The sequence below is a fragment of the Furipterus horrens genome, unplaced genomic scaffold (genome assembly GCF_987537825.1).
Source record: "Furipterus horrens unplaced genomic scaffold, mFurHor1.1.pri manual_scaffold_3, whole genome shotgun sequence".
Taxonomy (NCBI): domain Eukaryota; kingdom Metazoa; phylum Chordata; class Mammalia; order Chiroptera; family Furipteridae; genus Furipterus; species Furipterus horrens.
The window spans coordinates 26,876,474-26,892,474 of NW_028327173.1; the positions used below are offsets into that span (position 1 = coordinate 26,876,474).

Sequence of the window (16,001 nt, forward strand, 5' to 3'; positions counted from 1 at the left end):
TCCTGGTTTGTACCCAAGTTGGGGGCTTTTATTTACAGAAAGGCCTTTGTGGATCTAGGGACGGGCCGTGGGAGAAAGTGATGCCAAAAAGAGAAGGCACGTGGGTGTTTAAATACTCAGATGGGAGGGGGCAGAGGGGAAGGAGTGGCGCTGGCTTAAGGATGACCACGTCAGGAAGTCACCCATTAGCAGTCACCCAATAAGCCCAGGGGGTGAAATGGGGTCGGGAACCAGCAGAGACCTTGGTCCATTGGCCCCAAGGACAAGATGGCTGGTGGAGGATGGCACAAATTACGGAGATACTTGAGTGGTGCTCCAGGAAGGGAGGCCACCCCATTCTCTGTGGAGCTCGGACTCTGCAGTGACACTTGCCCTGTCTGTTGGCCGCACCTTTTCCTTCCCTTACTCTAATGCCCTCCCTTCCCTTCTCTCATGTGTTAAAATTTTCTACTCCTCAGGATTCCTGGCTCCCAGACCGAGGTCCTGGGAATGCTGGTTTCCTGGGCTGAGGAATGGGGTGCATGTCCACCCAGAGGGGACCTAGTCCTTCCCCCCAGGATGCCTGCCGGGCTCTGGCCTGGCCTGATGCTCAGGGCCCCTTGATGGATCCGGGCTCTGTGAGGCGTGCAGAGGCGTAGGCTGAGGCTCCAAGGCAGGCTGCAGGCTCACAGAAGCCTGGCAGCCCCACAGGGCCTGGCGGGCCAGGGCGGCCTGCTTCTCCCGGCGCCCCTGGGGACCCTCGATCTCCATCTTTGCCATTGATGGCCTGGGCAGCCCGGCCAGGGAATCCTGTGGAAAGGAGGTCAAGACATCAGTCCTTCCTCTTGGCTCTAGAATTCCTAAGTCCCACTTTTCAGATGGGGAAGACAAAGCCAAGGACACCACAGGAAGAAGGGACTCTGCCCCAGACACACAAGTTGAGAGTCACATGTGATTGTCCATTACTCCCAGCTGCCAATCAGTGAGCCTTGGGAGCAAATGCCCTTCCTTTTCGTCCATGAAGTGGATTTCAGTGCCACCCAGTTCCGAGCCAGCCTGTACCCAGAGACTCTGGGTGCTCCAACGACACAAAAGCTGGCTGAATGGCACTGAGTTGGCTGAGCATGAGGCCTCCAGGGAGAGACCCAGCTGTCTGTGGGCATTAACCCCAGAGGTGAGGGACAGGCCTGCTGCCGGGCAGGGCCAATGTCTTACCTGGGATCCCTGGGGGCCCCGGCATCCCAGGGTGCCCACGTCCCATGTCTCCCCGGTCACCCTTCTCTCCACGTTTCCCTACAGAGAAAGATGGGAGGGGGGCTTAGTTTTTCACATTGGAAAATGCTTTTTCTGCTTGGGTTGCTATTTAATTTCTGTTTCACACTCAGCAAGTGTTCCTGTTTTGTACGAATTCACAGTTGGGGAAAGTGGGAAATGACTGCAGAACTGGTTAAATCTAGGAAGGTCCAGACAAAGGATGGAAGACTACAAGGTGGGCAAAAGTACATTTACAGTTGTTTGTATGGAAAATAATGAATAGTAATACAAGAGTAGACTCTGTTTCATGTACTCACAACTGTAAACGTACTTTTGCCCCCCCCCCACCCCTGTTTACAACCGATGAACTTCAAAGATAGCTGGCATTTACTATGTGCCAAGCAGTGAACTAAAATTACCTCTGAATGGGATCCTCAGGACTACACTATGAGATTGTTGCTATTAATATCCCCATTTTACGGATGACAAATCTAAAGCCAGGGACATTACAGGTAACCTGTGCGAGGGCCTCAGCAAGCACGTGGCAGAGGCTGGACACACACTCATCTTGTGATTCTTGAGCTGCCTGCTTTACTATTTTGTTAATCTGCCTCCCCACTTCTAGAGACATGGAAAGATGTTCATGGGGTACCACTAAGTAAATTTAAAACAAAAACAACCCTCCCCCCAAACCAAAGTTATAAAATAGTGCTTTTGTTTCTATCAACTTGCTACCAAGAAATAGAGAAAAGAGAAGGCTAAGCAGTCCTTCTGCCTGAGACCCCTGGGACCACCTTGGCCAAATCCCATCACCTGGCCCCACCCCACCACAGAACAGCACTCACCCTTGGGCCCCGTGTTGCCGATCTGACCCACGGCTCCCACGATGCCAGGAACACCCCGAGGGCCAGGGTGCCCATGGGGTCCCTGCTTGCCTGGGTACCCAGGAGGCCCAGGGGGTCCAGGAGGACCCAACATGCCGGTTGCACCCAGGGCTTCCCTCTTGGCACTCACAGCCACCTCTGCCAGTTGCTCTGGGGAGAGGGCAGGAGGAGAGAGGTCTGTGACATGGGGTCCAGCTCAGAAAAACTGGGGAAGGCAGAGCATCCTGACAGCCCCTGGCCCCGTGGTGCGCAGACAGAAAAGTCCGCGTTGAATCTCCCCCTTCCTCCGCCCGTCTGCAGACGTCCGAGGCCCCGAGAGGGCAGGAGTGAATCTAAGGTCCCCAGTCCCTTGGAGGCAGAACTGTTAGAGCACCCAGGACTCCAAGCACAGGGGCAGGGCCACTTGGAGAGACTCCTGAAGGGGATGACGTCCTGCCAGGGAGCGTGACGAGGGCTGCTGGCTCCTCCCCTCACCCTGCAGCATCTTCAGCACCACGTCCTCGATGTGCTGGTCACTGGCATCTCGGCCCTGAAAGCAGAGAAGGCCTTTCGCGAAGAAGCCTCCGGCTGCCGTGGCTGCTGCTCCTGTGCCCTGGACCCCTCACTGCTCCCAGGGTCTCACCAGAAGTTTTTTCACCATCTGATTGAAACCCCTCCTGCCGCACCCACACCCTCTCTCTCTGATGCGGGGCTTGGAGCCGGCGCCAGGGCGTCAGCCTCCCGTGGGAGCTCCCAGCCGTGGGCAGAAGCAGCACTCCCGAGAGACTTCCTACCGTGAAGACTCCCCTGCCGCGGACCAAGGGCCAACTCACCGCCACGCCCTGTCTCCCAGGCTGTCCCGGCACCCCGCGGTCACCAGCCAGTCCTCGAGGGCCCGGGAGCCCGGGGAAGCCCTGCACGCCGGGGGCGCCCGCCTCCCCGCTGGGGCCCCGGTAGCCAGGTTCTCCGCGGATTCCTTGCTGCGGGCGGGGTGGGTACAGAGTCAGGGTGAGGGCGAGCGCCTGGAGAGCTGCGCGACAGTCCCTCCCACACACCCGGGAGTGCGGAAGGCACGAAGGGAGAGGAGGAAGGGCGCCGGCAGGACTCACCTGTCCCTTGGGCCCCGGCTGGCCAGACTCGCCCTGCAGGCACAAGGAAGTTCCGTCACGAGGTGGGGGGGAGGGCCCGGGGTCACCGCTGCTCCCCGCCCCCCGCCCCCCCACCCAGCAGGCTCACCTTCTCGCCTTTCTCCCCTGGGAGGCCGGCCACCCCCGGGTCGCCCTGAAAAGGAGGAAGCAGGAGTCGGAGCAGCCTTGGAGCCCAGTAGGACACCTGCCACCCCGCGCGCCCCCTCCCAACCCCTGGGGTGTCCCCAGCCGGAGAAAGGGGGGCGCTGGTGCTCACCACTCCGCCGCGGGGCCCGGTCTTTCCTGGGGAGCCCTGGAGAGAGCAGGGGAGTAGAGGGTTTGCTGAGTTCTCCTCTCCAGGGAGGGCTGGGTCCACCGGGTCCCTCCACCCCGGCTCCCGGCCACACCCCTGGGGGCCCACAGAGGTTAAGTTTTCCGCCAAGATTTGGAAGCTTAGTAAGAATCTGCACTCCATCCTCCACCCCCTCACCCCCAGCGCCATTTGGTACCTTGTCTCCCTTGATGCCTGGCAAGCCTTGTGGTCCTGGAATTCCCGGGGGGCCCTGCTCCCCCTTGGGGCCCTGAGAAGAAAAGAAACCAGAGGAGTAAGTCAAATGAGGTGCCCAGACATACTCCTTGCTGCCAACTTAAGTCACATCCCACTTACCTGCCGTCCTGGAGGGCCTGGCTGTCCCACTGGCCCCCTCTCACCCTGGTCACCCTGAAACGAAGGAAGGGTCACACCCAAGCGATCAGCACCGGCAGCCACCTGCTGCATAGTCTGGGTGCCCTCCATTTCTGCTGTCACATGCACAGATGCCCTTTGCTCCACTTCACAGACAAAGAGACTGAGGCCCTGGCTGGGGAAGCCTCCCACAGGGTCCAGCAGAGCCAGCAGCTGCAAAGGCCCCGGGGAAGAAGCCACCTGCCAGGTACTTACCTTCTGCCCCATGATGCCTCGGGGACCAATTTCTCCGCGAGGCCCTGGCTCTCCCTGGGGGACAGAGACATTGGGGGTAAGCAGAAGGCCTGGTGGGTCCCTCCCTTCCACACCTGGCTAAAACGACTTATCCTTGAGTTACAGCTAATTTGCTTCATCCAGGAAGCCTTCCCTTACCCCCTGTTCTTCAGGTGTTTGTACTCATCCTTCATAGGGGCCAACACAATTGTAAGTAGCCATCATGTGGTCATTTATTTAATGTCTGTCTCTTCCACTAAACTGTAAACTCTGTGGTTAGGAGACTGTGTATCTCAGCATTTAGCACAGTTGCAGGTATTTGGTAGATGTTTATGGAATGAATGAATGATTCTGTCTGCTGCATTCTTATTCCCAGTCAACTTGGTCATATGAGGAGGTCTTACCCCAGAACAGAACCTGTCTCTACGCTTACTGATGGTACAGAGAGGAGAGGGAGATTCCTTGGGTTAGTGGATCAATGGCAGAGCCCTGGCTGGCACCCAGGGCACCGCAATGCTAGGGCTTCCCCCCATAGTCTCACTCACACCCCATAATCTGAGTGCAGGGTCCTCAAGTCTGGGGGCAGGGGGCAAAGCAGGAGCCCTTGTGTCAAAGGAGAGAGCACTTACCTCCTTCCCAGGGGGGCCAGAGAATCCAGGCAGGCCCTGCTGGCCTGGCTCACCCTGCAGGAAAATGCAGTTCTAAGGTCAGTCTGGGAGAAGCCCAGTGAGCCCTAAAGAGACTCCGGAACCAAATGAGTTGTGGAAGGGAGAGGGTATTCTTGGTCAGATCCTCTGGGCTCCACTGATTTTCCTGTTTGCTTCTCTGGATTTGAAGCCTTCCCACCCTGTCTCCACTGAGCTGGGATGAGGTGCAGGTAGTGGAGGGGTGACAGGGGGGATGTGCTTAGGCCTAAGGAACTTGTGTACAGGCTGAGGCCTGAGCCTTGCAATCTCTATGATATGCCCCTGCTCCCTAGCCCCCAGGCTCCCTTGCTCAGATGAAGCCATTCTGCTGGCAGCTTGGAGTCACCTCACCTTGTCTCCAGGGCCTCCTTTTGTCCCGGGAGGACCTGGCACACCCTGTAGAAAGAAGTTGACATCAGTTTCTGCCCTGGTACAGGGGAGCGCCATGCGCCTGTGCTTTGCCTCCCACCCTTGATTCAGGTCCCCAACCCCCTTGTGGGAGCCCAACAGCAGAAGGCCCAGCACAAGCATCATGAAGTTGACTATGCCCAGCCCCCAAGCCTTGGTGGGAGAGGAGAGGGCACAGAGGTGTCTGTGGTCCACAGAAGAAGAGGAGCACACTATATGCTCATAGGCTCACATGGGTGCCAACATGAACTCAGTCACACATGGGCACTCAGCAGGCCTTGGCCTCAGTACCCCTGGCAGGGAGCAGGGTTGGGGGCTCCTGTGGACTGGAGTCCCAAAAGGTGTGTCCCACCATTGAGGTGGGGCCTCAATGGAGAGAAGACACAAAAAGATGGCGAAAGAATGTTCCAAGCAGAGGGACAGGCAAAGGCCTGACGGTGTGGGGGTGGAAAAGCCAAGGCAGTGTTGAGAGGGGAGAGGACACAGCACCTGAAGAGATGGAAGGGTAGGCTGGGCCGATTACGTGGTTCCTGAATGCTAGGAAAAGCTGTGAGGGCAAGGGCGGTAGCTGTCTGTACATGACTGTTCCCTGCCACACAGGGTACCTTGGCTACTCAGTGACTATGTCTTGACTGACTGGTGGGATGACTTTTCCGGAGGCGATGAGGGTCATAGGAGATGCTGTAGCAGGGAAATGGCCCAATTCCACTTAGCCAATGTGGAGGACTGGAACGGCCAAAGAGAAGGCTGGAGCAATTGTGCAAACAATGAGGCCTTAGCCAGGCCAGAGGCCACAGAGCTGGTGATGAGGTCTGGGCTGCGTGGAGACAAGGACTAGAGCAAGAGCCCTGGGTGTATAGATTTTGACCTCATCAGCTACTCACGCCACCATGGGGAAGTAGGTGGGCAGCAGAGTGCTTGGCCTTTCTGAGGAGGAGAAGCAACAGTTTGCAGGGGGGCAGCCCCGGTGGCTGTACCCCATACTCACCGCTAGGCCCTGGTGTCCCGGGTTTCCTGGCCTCCCAGCCAGTCCTGCACTGCCCTGGGAGAGACAGAGAACCAGAGCCACAAATGAGAGTTCCACCCAGGGGATCCATGGCTTCCACTGGAATGCAGGCAGGGAAACTGAGGCCCAGGGACTAGGGATGTGTTGATGGCACATCTGAGGGTCCCAGGCTCCTAGGCCTCCAAGATCAGTGTGATGGGACTCAGGGCCTGACCTAGGAGGGTCCCCAACCCTTGTCCCAATCCCACCAGCAATCTCCACTCCTACCTTCATGCCAGGTGTGCCTGGGGTCCCATCCTTGCCGTCGATGCCTGGGGGACCCTGCTCAGGAGGAGAGTTGAAGGTAGACTCATAATGGGGAGATGCCTGGAGTCAGCTATAACCCCCCCCCCCCACCTCCATGTCCCTCTGTGACAGCTGCAGTGTATAGGCAGGAAGTGGATCCGGTCATTTCGTGAAGCCCACCAATCAACTGAGGAAAGGGAATGGAAGTGGGAATGGGACTTCAGGGGATAGACCATAGTCCTTTCCTTGTGTGGGTGACAAGTGTCTCAGATTGATGCAAGCTTCCCATGATCTCTCCTACATCACCTCCCAATTTACAGGTAAAAAATGTGAAGCATAGAAAGAGGGCATTTCCCAAGATGACAGAGTCAGCCTACCTGCAACAGTTCAGTCTAGAGTCCCTGGGGGCTTGTTCTCTGGGGGTTTAGACAGACTTGACTAGACCCTACCCTCTGCCTGGGTGGGCCAGGGCCACTTACCGTTGCTCCCTTTGGGCCTGTTATTCCCTGGATTCCTCGAATGCCTTGGCTTCCCTGTAAAGTAGATAGAAATGAGGTCACCTTCAGGATGCTGACCCCAGTCTGGCTGTTCACAGAGGGGAACAGCTGAGAACAGTGACCTCTGGGCCCCAGTATCCCTCTGGCACAGGCCATGCTGTACAGGGGCTGGAGGAAGAGACCCTGGGAGTGTCTTTCTGGCCCTGGCCCCAGTGGGAGGGAGTGGAGGTCAGTGCCAAACAGAAGGGGCCGGGCTAGGGGTGGTGAGAAGGAGCCAGCACTCACTGGGACACCACCAAGACCCTGAGCTCTGCTGTGTAACACAATGTGTGGGCTTTGTTTGGGTCTTAATTTAAACAAGAACCCTGAGGAGATGTTTCTGAAATAATTGGGAAAAATTGAACACAGATTGGTTATTTGATGATGTAAAGGAATCCTTGGTAATTTTATTGGTGTGATAATGAAATCGTGATTACGTGAGATAAAGTCCTTATTTTTAAGAGGTATATACAGAAGTATTAGAAGTGAAATGAGGCCTCCCAGTGCTTACCACAGGCTGTGTTTTTACACTGACTGTACAGAAAGAGGAGGCAGAGTAAACCCACCCCATATACACCTCAGCTCAGGCCCTTTGCCTGGTCTGTATTGTGAATGGGGGGACATGGAGTTGAGGAAAAAAAAAAAAAAGAAGTGAAATGACATGATGTTAAGGATTCACTTGAAGATACCAGGGCAAAGCAATAAGAAAGTGAAGGAAGGAGAGAAGGATGGTGTGAGTATGGCAAAGTGTAAATTTGGGAAGATAAGTTATATGGGGGTTCATTATATCATTCTCTACTTCTGTGTATGTATAAAACTTGCAGAGTTAAGAACTAAAAAACAATAGCTTTAGTTTCTGCTCAATTTTTTCTGTAAACTTAAAACTTCTTAGAATAAATAAGTCTATTAATTAAAAAAATAAACGTTAAGAGAACTGGGATCTGGACCAAATCCCATTAATCCCATGGCTGATTTGCTGCAATTTCATTGTCTGGCCCCAGTGACCGTGGGATTGGATCTCCTGGCTTCTCCCAAAGTCTGAATTTGATCAGCAACAGACTGGGCTTCAAGCAGTCAGGGCTGGCAGAGCTGACTGGGCTCTGGGTACAGATCCTCCTTTCCTGCACCAGACACCCCCATGTATAGGCACCCAGAGTAATGCAGGTATGCACGCGCGCACGCACACACACACACACACCAGCCTTAGGTGGAGCTGAGTCCTGCCCAGTATTCCCCAGTGGCTCTGACTGGACAAGAGGAGCCTGAAGACTCACCACATCGCCCTTCTCCCCAGCTCGGCCTGGTGGCCCCCGTGGACCTTCCTCACCCTGGCAAGAAGGACAAATGGGAATCCAAGGTAACAGGCACAGGGGAAGCCACAGCCCTGTGAACTGCAGCCAGGAGGAGGGGTGTAGGGAGGTGAGTGGGACCAGACTTACCGGTGACCCAACAGCGCCTACAGGGCCCACCATGCCTTTGTACCCACGAGGACCCTGGGGAGAAGAAGCAGGGGCAGCTCAGTCCTGACTGGACCCTAAAGGCCAGAGGGCTGTCGGGGCAGCTCCTGGAGGACAACCCCAGACTCACTTACCGTCTCTCCTTTGGGCCCCATCATACCTGGGTAGCCCCTGACACCCTGGGGACCCTGTCAGGACAGAAGAATGACAGAGATGGCAATCACAAGGCCCACTTCATGACACCTCCCCTGACCCCCACCCCCACTGTTCACAATACCCCTCTGAGTCCCCATTTCATACAGGGGACCAAGGTTCAGGGACAGGGAGGGACTCGCCAGAGTCACTCAAAGGGACAGTGGCAGAACCTGGGCCTTAGCCGAGTCTGCTGACTGACAGTTTTGGTTTCTGTGACCTGATTTCTGACAGCCAGCTTTAGCTTCCCCACCCCCCCCAACCCCCAACCCAGAGACATGCCAGTTGGGCACAGGTGTCCCTTTTACAATTTAGAGGCTGGAGCGGGGAATGACTCCACTATGGTGTCCTAGGCTGAGGAGGCCCCGGGGGAGTGTTCTTACCGGTGGCCCAGGGATTCCTTGCTCTCCAGAGGCACCCACATCTCCTTTGGGACCCTAATGGGGCAGGATTGAGTGATCAGACAGGCAGGCAGATGGAGGGACAAGTATTCAGGCAACCAAAGACATCATCCAATCCCAATTCCATGTGACAGATGGGGCAATGGAGGCCCAGCAAGGAGAAGGGACTTGCCCAGGGAGACACTGATCTAGAACATGGGCCTCCTGCTGCCCAGTTCAAGGCTCTGTCCCCAGACACCACAGAGGAAGGGGAAGAGAGGAGGAAGGGGGAGGTCCGGTCGGGTCCTCTCCATGTGCACCTCCCATGGCCCTTTACCCTCACACTTACTGGTTTCCCAAGGCGACCAGGATCTCCCAGAGCCCCGCGTTTCCCAGGATGCCCCTAAAGGAAAAGAAGACGCTCAGGTGAGGTCCCCACCTGACCACCTGCTCCACCCTCCCAGGACTAGAACCAGGAGCTCACCTTCACTCCCTGCAGCCCCTGGGGGCCTTTCACACCGGCTGGACAGTTGGTTGGACACTGGAAAGAAAAACCCGCAGGGCTCTGTGGTCAGGGCCTGCCTCAAGCCAGCAGGGCTATGCTTCCCATCTGCCAACTCCCAGGCCCTCCTCCTACCCCCGCTGGCTGAGCCACTCTGCGCAGCGCCTCCCCATCCCCCACCAACCAGTCTCCACCCTCGCCCATGTCCAGCAGACCCACCCCTTCCCTGCCCTAGCCTTGCCCCAGGACGCCCTCTCACCAGGAAATCTGCGCTGCCTTCCAGGCCCTGGATGGTTCCGGGGCGGCCCTGGGAGGAGAGGTGTGGATATGAAAACTGACCCAAGACCTTCCCCACCTCAGGCTTGCTTCAAGCACGTTCTCCTTCCTCAGCTGCACACTGCTCTGTGGGGCGTCTGAGAACACTTACTGGTTTCCCAGGGGGGCCCGGAGGCCCTGATGGTCCCTCTGGTCCAGGATCCCCCTGAAAGCAAGAGAGGCCTAAATCGTACCCTTGTCCAGCCTCCCCTCCGGGTAATCTCCTGAGATGTGGGCTCTTGGGGAGCTCAAGGCCTGATGGGCAAGGGATGGCCCCAGCTCTTGGCCTCCCTGAAAGACCTACCACAGGGTGGGCTCAGCAGGGGAATTTCTGCCCCAGACCTGGAGGAGCTCCCAAGTGGCCAGGAGCAGGCCCAGGAACTCCTGGAGAGACACCTGGCTTGCAGGCTTGGAGGCAGAGGGCACGAGGCAGAGTCAGCAGAGGGGTGGCTGGGCTCACCTTGGGGCCTGTGATTCCAATCTCACCAGGGAGGCCAACAGGTCCGGGTAGTCCCTAGGTGCAGAGACATCACTGGCCACGACACCTCCGAGGGTTAGCCCACCCCAGGCGCAAAGGTAAGAACAGGTGCCAGAGCACCCTTCCTCATTTTTACCTTACAACCTGCCCCAGAGAGATGGGCAGATTAGGGCTTTAAGGCCCAGAGAATCTCACAGCCAGAGTTCTCTGGCAAGCCTGCCCATTCATGACAATGTCAGGGCATGCTGGCCCCTCCCCATCATGGCTAGTCCCCTAGAAGCCCTCCCATATCGTCATTCCCAGGGAGTCTCAGGGACCCTGCCCCACCCCTGAGGACTTACAGGAGGTCCAGCGAAGCCAGGGCCCTGCAACAGAAGGAAAGAAGATTGGGTTGCTGGCCCCTTCTATAAGCCCTCCCTATCCACACAGGGTCCTTGAAACCTTTGCAGGTTATACTCACCGGCAGGCCAGGGGGACCTGGGAGCCCAGGCTGGCCCTGCAAGAGCAATGGGAGAGGCTTAGAGGCTGGGGTCTCCTGGGTCCCTGCTCCTCTCTACTGCAGCCCCTCCCAAACTCTGGCTCTAGATTGCCCATGCTGCATCCCCAGCAGGCCACTTGCCTTGACTCCGGGGGTCCCAACGGGGCCAGGCTCCCCCTTGGCTCCAGTTAGACCCTGGGGAAGAAAGAACGCAGATCAGTGAGGAGTAAACCTGCTCCCTGAGCCATGGGGCAGGGCAGGTACAGAGGTCTCTCCTGGGTGGGCTTAGACTGCCTTTCACCCCACTCTTTGAAGGCCTAGGAGGCTCAACACCTCACTTCCTTTCCCCGGTTCCCACAGTAACCCTGGGAGGTAGGCAGGCAGAAGGATTATCTTTTTCTGAAAGATGAGAAGCCAATGCTAAAAGATTCTTAAGCCCAGGCTCACACCTCCCAGTTTAAGAGTCTAGAAGACTTAGATGTCGGTCTGGAATAATCATTTCCCTGATGTCTGCCCTTGGCAACTTTTTCGGAGCTCTAGTTTTTTCATCCGCAAAATGGATTAATAATCATGCTTACCTCTCTGGGTGGATGTGTGAGAACTGATGTGGAAGGCAATGTGCTTTGTAATTTTTTCTGGGTGTGGATGAGTGGAGGGGCCCTGGTGGCTGGGCACAGCTCTGGTAGGTGCCTCTTGAGCCAGCAGGGCAGAGGCAACTCATGGGGGCCTTTTCCTCCTCCCATTTCTCAGTGACTGACCCAAGTATATCCCCCAACCAGGTGCCTATCCCAGTGGCCCTGGCTGCATCCAGGAGTCTGGGACCTCAGGGCCCCTGAGAATTCTGAGATCAGCCAAATCATGTTTCTCTCTTGAGTTGCAACTGGACTTCGAGGGGGTGGGCAGGGAAGGGAAGAGAGGAGGAGAGCGTGGGGTGTACCGGACAGCTCTGTCCAGAGTATCCAGTCTGCTGCTTGGAGGCTGGACATGTGAGACTAAATCCTGGCTGCTGCAGACAAACTGAACCCCTCCCTGGGCACCATCTGCCGGCGATTCATTGTTCCTGGGAGTGGGGTTCCAGTGAGAACACAAGGCACGTGAAGGGAAAGGGGGCTCACAGCTGTGGAGCCCCAGCCTGCAGCTCCAGTCTGAACTAAAGATCAGGGGAGAGGCCAGAATCAAGCTACTCACATCAATCCCAGGCTTCCCGTCGGGCCCATCTGGCCCTGGTTTGCCAGGCTCTCCCTTAGGTCCCTTGAAAACAGAGGTGGAGCAAATATTAGTGGGAGGAGGGCAAGAACTGGAAGAGTCAAAGGCCAAAGAAAAAATAGCACTCACCGGAGGGCCAGCTTTCCCAGGGGGCCCCGTGTCACCCTGCAAGATACAAGTCATGAGACAGTATGCTCTGTCTCCTGCTACCCCATATGGGCCATGCAGGCCCTGGCTGACCAGTGGCCCCCACCCTCATGCCTTTCCCCTTGCTCTTCTCCTCTATCCTGGGTTTCCTCAGTCATTCACTTTTTAGAAAAATAGCTCCCTCAAACAAACAAACAAACAAACAAAAAACACCAGACAAACAAAAATCTAGGCCAATTGAGACCAACCCCAGCCGGGCAGGAGAGGGTGGTGATATGAACATGATTTTTGACCTGTTAGTGCTGCTAAGGTACTGGTTATGAGACTTGCTCCAGATTACCTTGGAGAGCTGGTGCCCCTTGGATCTGGGCAAGTATGAGAAGAAACTTTTAGAAAAACACGAAGGGGAGGTGAGTGAAATAGGCAGTGGCTCTCCTCTGGACTGGGGTCAAGAAAACAAGAGACTGACACGTGGTAAGGGGGCCTGTGAAGGGGGCAGTTTCAAACTTCCCAAGGCAGGAAGGACTTCCTTTCCATGTGACAAAGGCCTCTTGGTGGAGGACAGGCAGGGCCTGGAGTCAGATTCAGCCCCAGAGAGGCCTCCAGGCATCTCAGAGCCTGCAGCAGCCAGGGAGCTGGCAGGGACCCAGCGCCCTGTGTTTGGGATGGGGGCACCAGGCTGAATAGAAGTCTGTCTAGATGGGTAAACATAGAGCTGCCCTCCTGGGGGAGCCTCCTGAATGAGGTATTTAACTCTCACCATGCTAGGGAGCTCAGGGAACAAGCCCAGCTGGTTCTAAATCGGGGAAAGAAATGCAAAAAGAAGAGACAGGAGTCTGGCCCCGGCTGGTCAGCGGTCTGGCCAAGGCTCCCAAACTACCCTGAAGAAGCATCCGGACGTGCCAGTGGGCAGGGCGAGGGGTTAAGGCGTCTCCCACCTTAAACAGAAGGGAAAGGAGGGGAAGAGGATAAGGAATCGCTGTGAACTGTGGTGGGTAGACAGCACAGCAGCTCCTTGTCTGCGGGCGTCTGTAATAGGCTCTGCATCGCCCGGCTGGTTTCGGGTCTTTGCAGAACAAATGGGTTCCTTGTGGTGCGGGCCGGCGCCGCCTGTGGCCAAAAGGGGGCACTGCACCTCCAGGAACTCGCCCACTTTATCCCCTCCCCCAATGCTCACAAAGTTCCCCTTTGTCCGCAACCTCCCTCCCGCTTTGGTCCCAAGTTAGACTCACGTCGATGCCGTCAGATCCAGGCATTCCTGGCGGCCCCGGGGGGCCCGGGGGGCCCCGCTCTCCAGGCGGACCTCTCTGAAAACACACACAGAGCAGCTTTCAGACAGTGCAGGGAGCTGAGCATCCCAGGGGTGCACTTCTCCCAGGGAGCAGCAAACTTCCGTTTATTTATTGAGAACCTACGGTGTACCAGGTACTGTGTACCACTGCACAGAGTATCTTACTAAATGCTCAGAGCTATGAAGCAGATACGATTACGAGCACCGTTTGCAGTTATGGAAGCAGGCTAACAGAGATTTAAAATAATCACGGAGAGTTAAGTGGTGGAGTCGGGATCCCACTGCACCACATTGCCCTTTCGATGTCCTGGTGAGGAAAAGATAGAGATGCGTATGGCTCAAACAAGTCACAGCACAGCTTGTATCATTATTTTCAGATGACCAACAGGCACGACTGGTGACTATGTACCCTCTCCACTCCCCCTGGTGAGGGTAAAACCCGAAGGGCAAGTAGGGGAGAGGGGGGCGTAAAGATGGGAAGCCTGTTCTCTTCTCCCACTCAAAGCACCCCTCTACCTCACCGCTCCTCCATCTCTCTGGGGTGGCCCTCTTGTTGCAGGGGCAGCCAGCCCCGACCCAAGCAGGGGCTCCACTCGTGCCAGGTGCCCGCGCCCTCCTTAGGCTGGAGCCCTTCAGGAGAGCTGCAAACAGCACCGGGCCCTGTCCCTCTGCGCCCGCGTCCCTCTAGACCCCCAGCCCCATGTGCCCTTGGAAGTGACAGGCTGGCGCGAGAGCCCCGCCGAGAGGCTTCTGACTGAAACCCGCGCGCCCCAGGGAGGCGGCGGGGGCGGAGGCTTTCGAGGCCCGTGAATGGGCACCATTGTCTCCCACGCCACCTGGGTTCGCCGGGCTGCCAAGACCCAGCACTAGCTCTTGCTCCACGCTGCTGTCCCTGGAAGGGCCGAGCATCTCGGGACAGGGTCCCTCTGGCTCCCCGGCTCATCTACCTCCTTTCACGGTGTGAGGATGCGCCCAAAATGTACACCTACCGAGGGGACTTGCATCGCGGGACTGTTCGAAGCAGCCCCTCGGGTTAGGGCGTGTCATAAAGGGTGGGGGACAAGCAGAGCCCTTCACCAGACTCTTGCTTGGGTCCTGAACCCCGGACCCCACGCCCCGCACCCCCGACCCCGGCGCGGGAGTGGCCCTGGGACTTACGATCTGCGCTAAGGCGAGGCCGAGCACCTGGAGCAGGACAAAGAGGCTGCGGGGGGCGGCGGTGGTGGCCATGGCAGCAGCGGGGTGGAAGAGGAAGAGGGCTGCGCGGGCACCGACGGCTGAGGCTCCGCGCTCGGCGCTGGCTGCTCTCCGACGCAGAGGGCCCGGCCCCCAGAATATGCGGCGGGGCGGGGCTGGGGCCTGCAGGGTCTGTCACCTGAGAGGACCCGAGGAGGAAAGCCGATGCCCTTCGCCCAGCTCCGCCCCGCTGGGTCTAGCCGCCAGCGCCCACCCTCCGTCCTCGCCCCGGACTTCCCGGAGGCCCCTGCCCTATGATCAGAGGATCAAGCACACAGCAGGACGGAGGCCATGGTCCTATTTCTGTGTGTGGAGGCAGAGGGCTTTCAAGGTACCCCTCTAGCCTGACCTCCGGGGCCCAGCACCTTCTCCTCTGCCCACAGTCTGCACCCCATCCCTTATCCCACATCCTCAGCCTCTGCCTGAGAGCCTGATCAGTCTTCTCTCCAGGTGGAGCGGACTTCAGATCTTCTTAGCAGGCTCTGCCCAGCCCCCACCCACCTGATTCCTCTGCACACACCAACCAGCGAGCCTTTTTCATATTAAAACATCTCGAAGCCCTTCCTGGATTAGCCATGGTGTGATTATCCCATCGGCCTCCTCCCTCTTCTTCACTGCTAACTCCATCAGAGTTGTCTGCTATCCTCCTCTCTAAACTTCCTCCTCTCCCTCACCTCCCTGCTCCAGCCTCAGCTGGGAGATCAGTCTTCCGGAGGTCACCAGTGAGGCTCAACCCTTCTGCAATCGTCCAGAGAGGCTGTTGGCACCTGGGCCAGCCCTTGGCCATTCTGTCCCTGAAGTCTTCCCTGTCCAGGCTTCCACTACCTAGCCCCTCTTCTTCTATTGCCTTTCTTCTCTGCAGCTCCCTTTAGCACCTAAGTATCTAGGATTGAGCCTTCTCACTCACTAGGAGTGATCTCCTTTCTCCATCTTCATGGAAACAACCACCACTGCATATACAAGGGTTTCCAGAACCCACACGTCCAGCATAGCCTCCCTCCAGAGTCCTTGGCCTTCCCTTGCAGTCACCTAAGCAATATTGGTAAAGTGCTTAGGAATCTGACGCTGTTACTAACTGTAAGAATAACCACAAGCACCTAAAACTATTTCAAGTCTCAGTTTCCTCATCTGTAAAAGGGAATAATAAGAGTCCCTATCTTACAGGATTTTTGTGAAGATTGAATAAGACGATGCTTGTGAAATGCTTAACCTAGTAC

The 16,001-nt window shown here is 56.8% G+C and overlaps 1 protein-coding gene, 1 non-coding gene and 1 pseudogene across 2 annotated transcripts in view; 2 read left to right on the forward strand and 1 right to left on the reverse strand.

Moving 5' to 3' along the window:
- The window catches only part of COL9A2 (collagen type IX alpha 2 chain), a 22,241-nt gene continuing 6,240 nt past the window's right edge, over nucleotides 1–16,001 (reverse strand). The window contains exons 2-33 of the mRNA XM_090269190.1: nucleotides 14,707–14,923; nucleotides 13,490–13,564; nucleotides 12,240–12,275; nucleotides 12,093–12,155; nucleotides 11,046–11,099; nucleotides 10,887–10,922; nucleotides 10,768–10,791; nucleotides 10,409–10,462; nucleotides 10,061–10,114; nucleotides 9,893–9,940; nucleotides 9,616–9,672; nucleotides 9,481–9,534; nucleotides 9,135–9,188; nucleotides 8,694–8,747; nucleotides 8,542–8,595; nucleotides 8,377–8,430; nucleotides 7,046–7,099; nucleotides 6,549–6,602; nucleotides 6,264–6,317; nucleotides 5,219–5,263; nucleotides 4,811–4,864; nucleotides 4,164–4,217; nucleotides 3,891–3,944; nucleotides 3,733–3,804; nucleotides 3,501–3,536; nucleotides 3,333–3,377; nucleotides 3,206–3,238; nucleotides 2,930–3,076; nucleotides 2,592–2,646; nucleotides 2,079–2,267; nucleotides 1,195–1,272; nucleotides 1–789 (exon numbers count right to left, since the gene is read on the reverse strand). Of these exons, the coding sequence (XP_090125316.1) occupies nucleotides 590–789; nucleotides 1,195–1,272; nucleotides 2,079–2,267; nucleotides 2,592–2,646; nucleotides 2,930–3,076; nucleotides 3,206–3,238; nucleotides 3,333–3,377; nucleotides 3,501–3,536; nucleotides 3,733–3,804; nucleotides 3,891–3,944; nucleotides 4,164–4,217; nucleotides 4,811–4,864; nucleotides 5,219–5,263; nucleotides 6,264–6,317; nucleotides 6,549–6,602; nucleotides 7,046–7,099; nucleotides 8,377–8,430; nucleotides 8,542–8,595; nucleotides 8,694–8,747; nucleotides 9,135–9,188; nucleotides 9,481–9,534; nucleotides 9,616–9,672; nucleotides 9,893–9,940; nucleotides 10,061–10,114; nucleotides 10,409–10,462; nucleotides 10,768–10,791; nucleotides 10,887–10,922; nucleotides 11,046–11,099; nucleotides 12,093–12,155; nucleotides 12,240–12,275; nucleotides 13,490–13,564; nucleotides 14,707–14,778 (2,067 nt within the window). The 5' untranslated portion in view covers nucleotides 14,779–14,923 and the 3' untranslated portion in view covers nucleotides 1–589. The remainder of the gene's footprint in view (nucleotides 790–1,194; nucleotides 1,273–2,078; nucleotides 2,268–2,591; nucleotides 2,647–2,929; nucleotides 3,077–3,205; nucleotides 3,239–3,332; nucleotides 3,378–3,500; nucleotides 3,537–3,732; nucleotides 3,805–3,890; nucleotides 3,945–4,163; nucleotides 4,218–4,810; nucleotides 4,865–5,218; nucleotides 5,264–6,263; nucleotides 6,318–6,548; nucleotides 6,603–7,045; nucleotides 7,100–8,376; nucleotides 8,431–8,541; nucleotides 8,596–8,693; nucleotides 8,748–9,134; nucleotides 9,189–9,480; nucleotides 9,535–9,615; nucleotides 9,673–9,892; nucleotides 9,941–10,060; nucleotides 10,115–10,408; nucleotides 10,463–10,767; nucleotides 10,792–10,886; nucleotides 10,923–11,045; nucleotides 11,100–12,092; nucleotides 12,156–12,239; nucleotides 12,276–13,489; nucleotides 13,565–14,706; nucleotides 14,924–16,001) is intronic.
- On the forward strand, nucleotides 7,597–7,728 carry LOC150014691 (small nucleolar RNA SNORA51). The gene has a single exon (XR_016510353.1). It is a non-coding gene; the product is annotated as a small nucleolar RNA SNORA51 (small nucleolar RNA).
- The window catches only part of LOC150014692 (small ribosomal subunit protein eS1-like), an 18,448-nt pseudogene continuing 17,223 nt past the window's right edge, over nucleotides 14,777–16,001 (forward strand).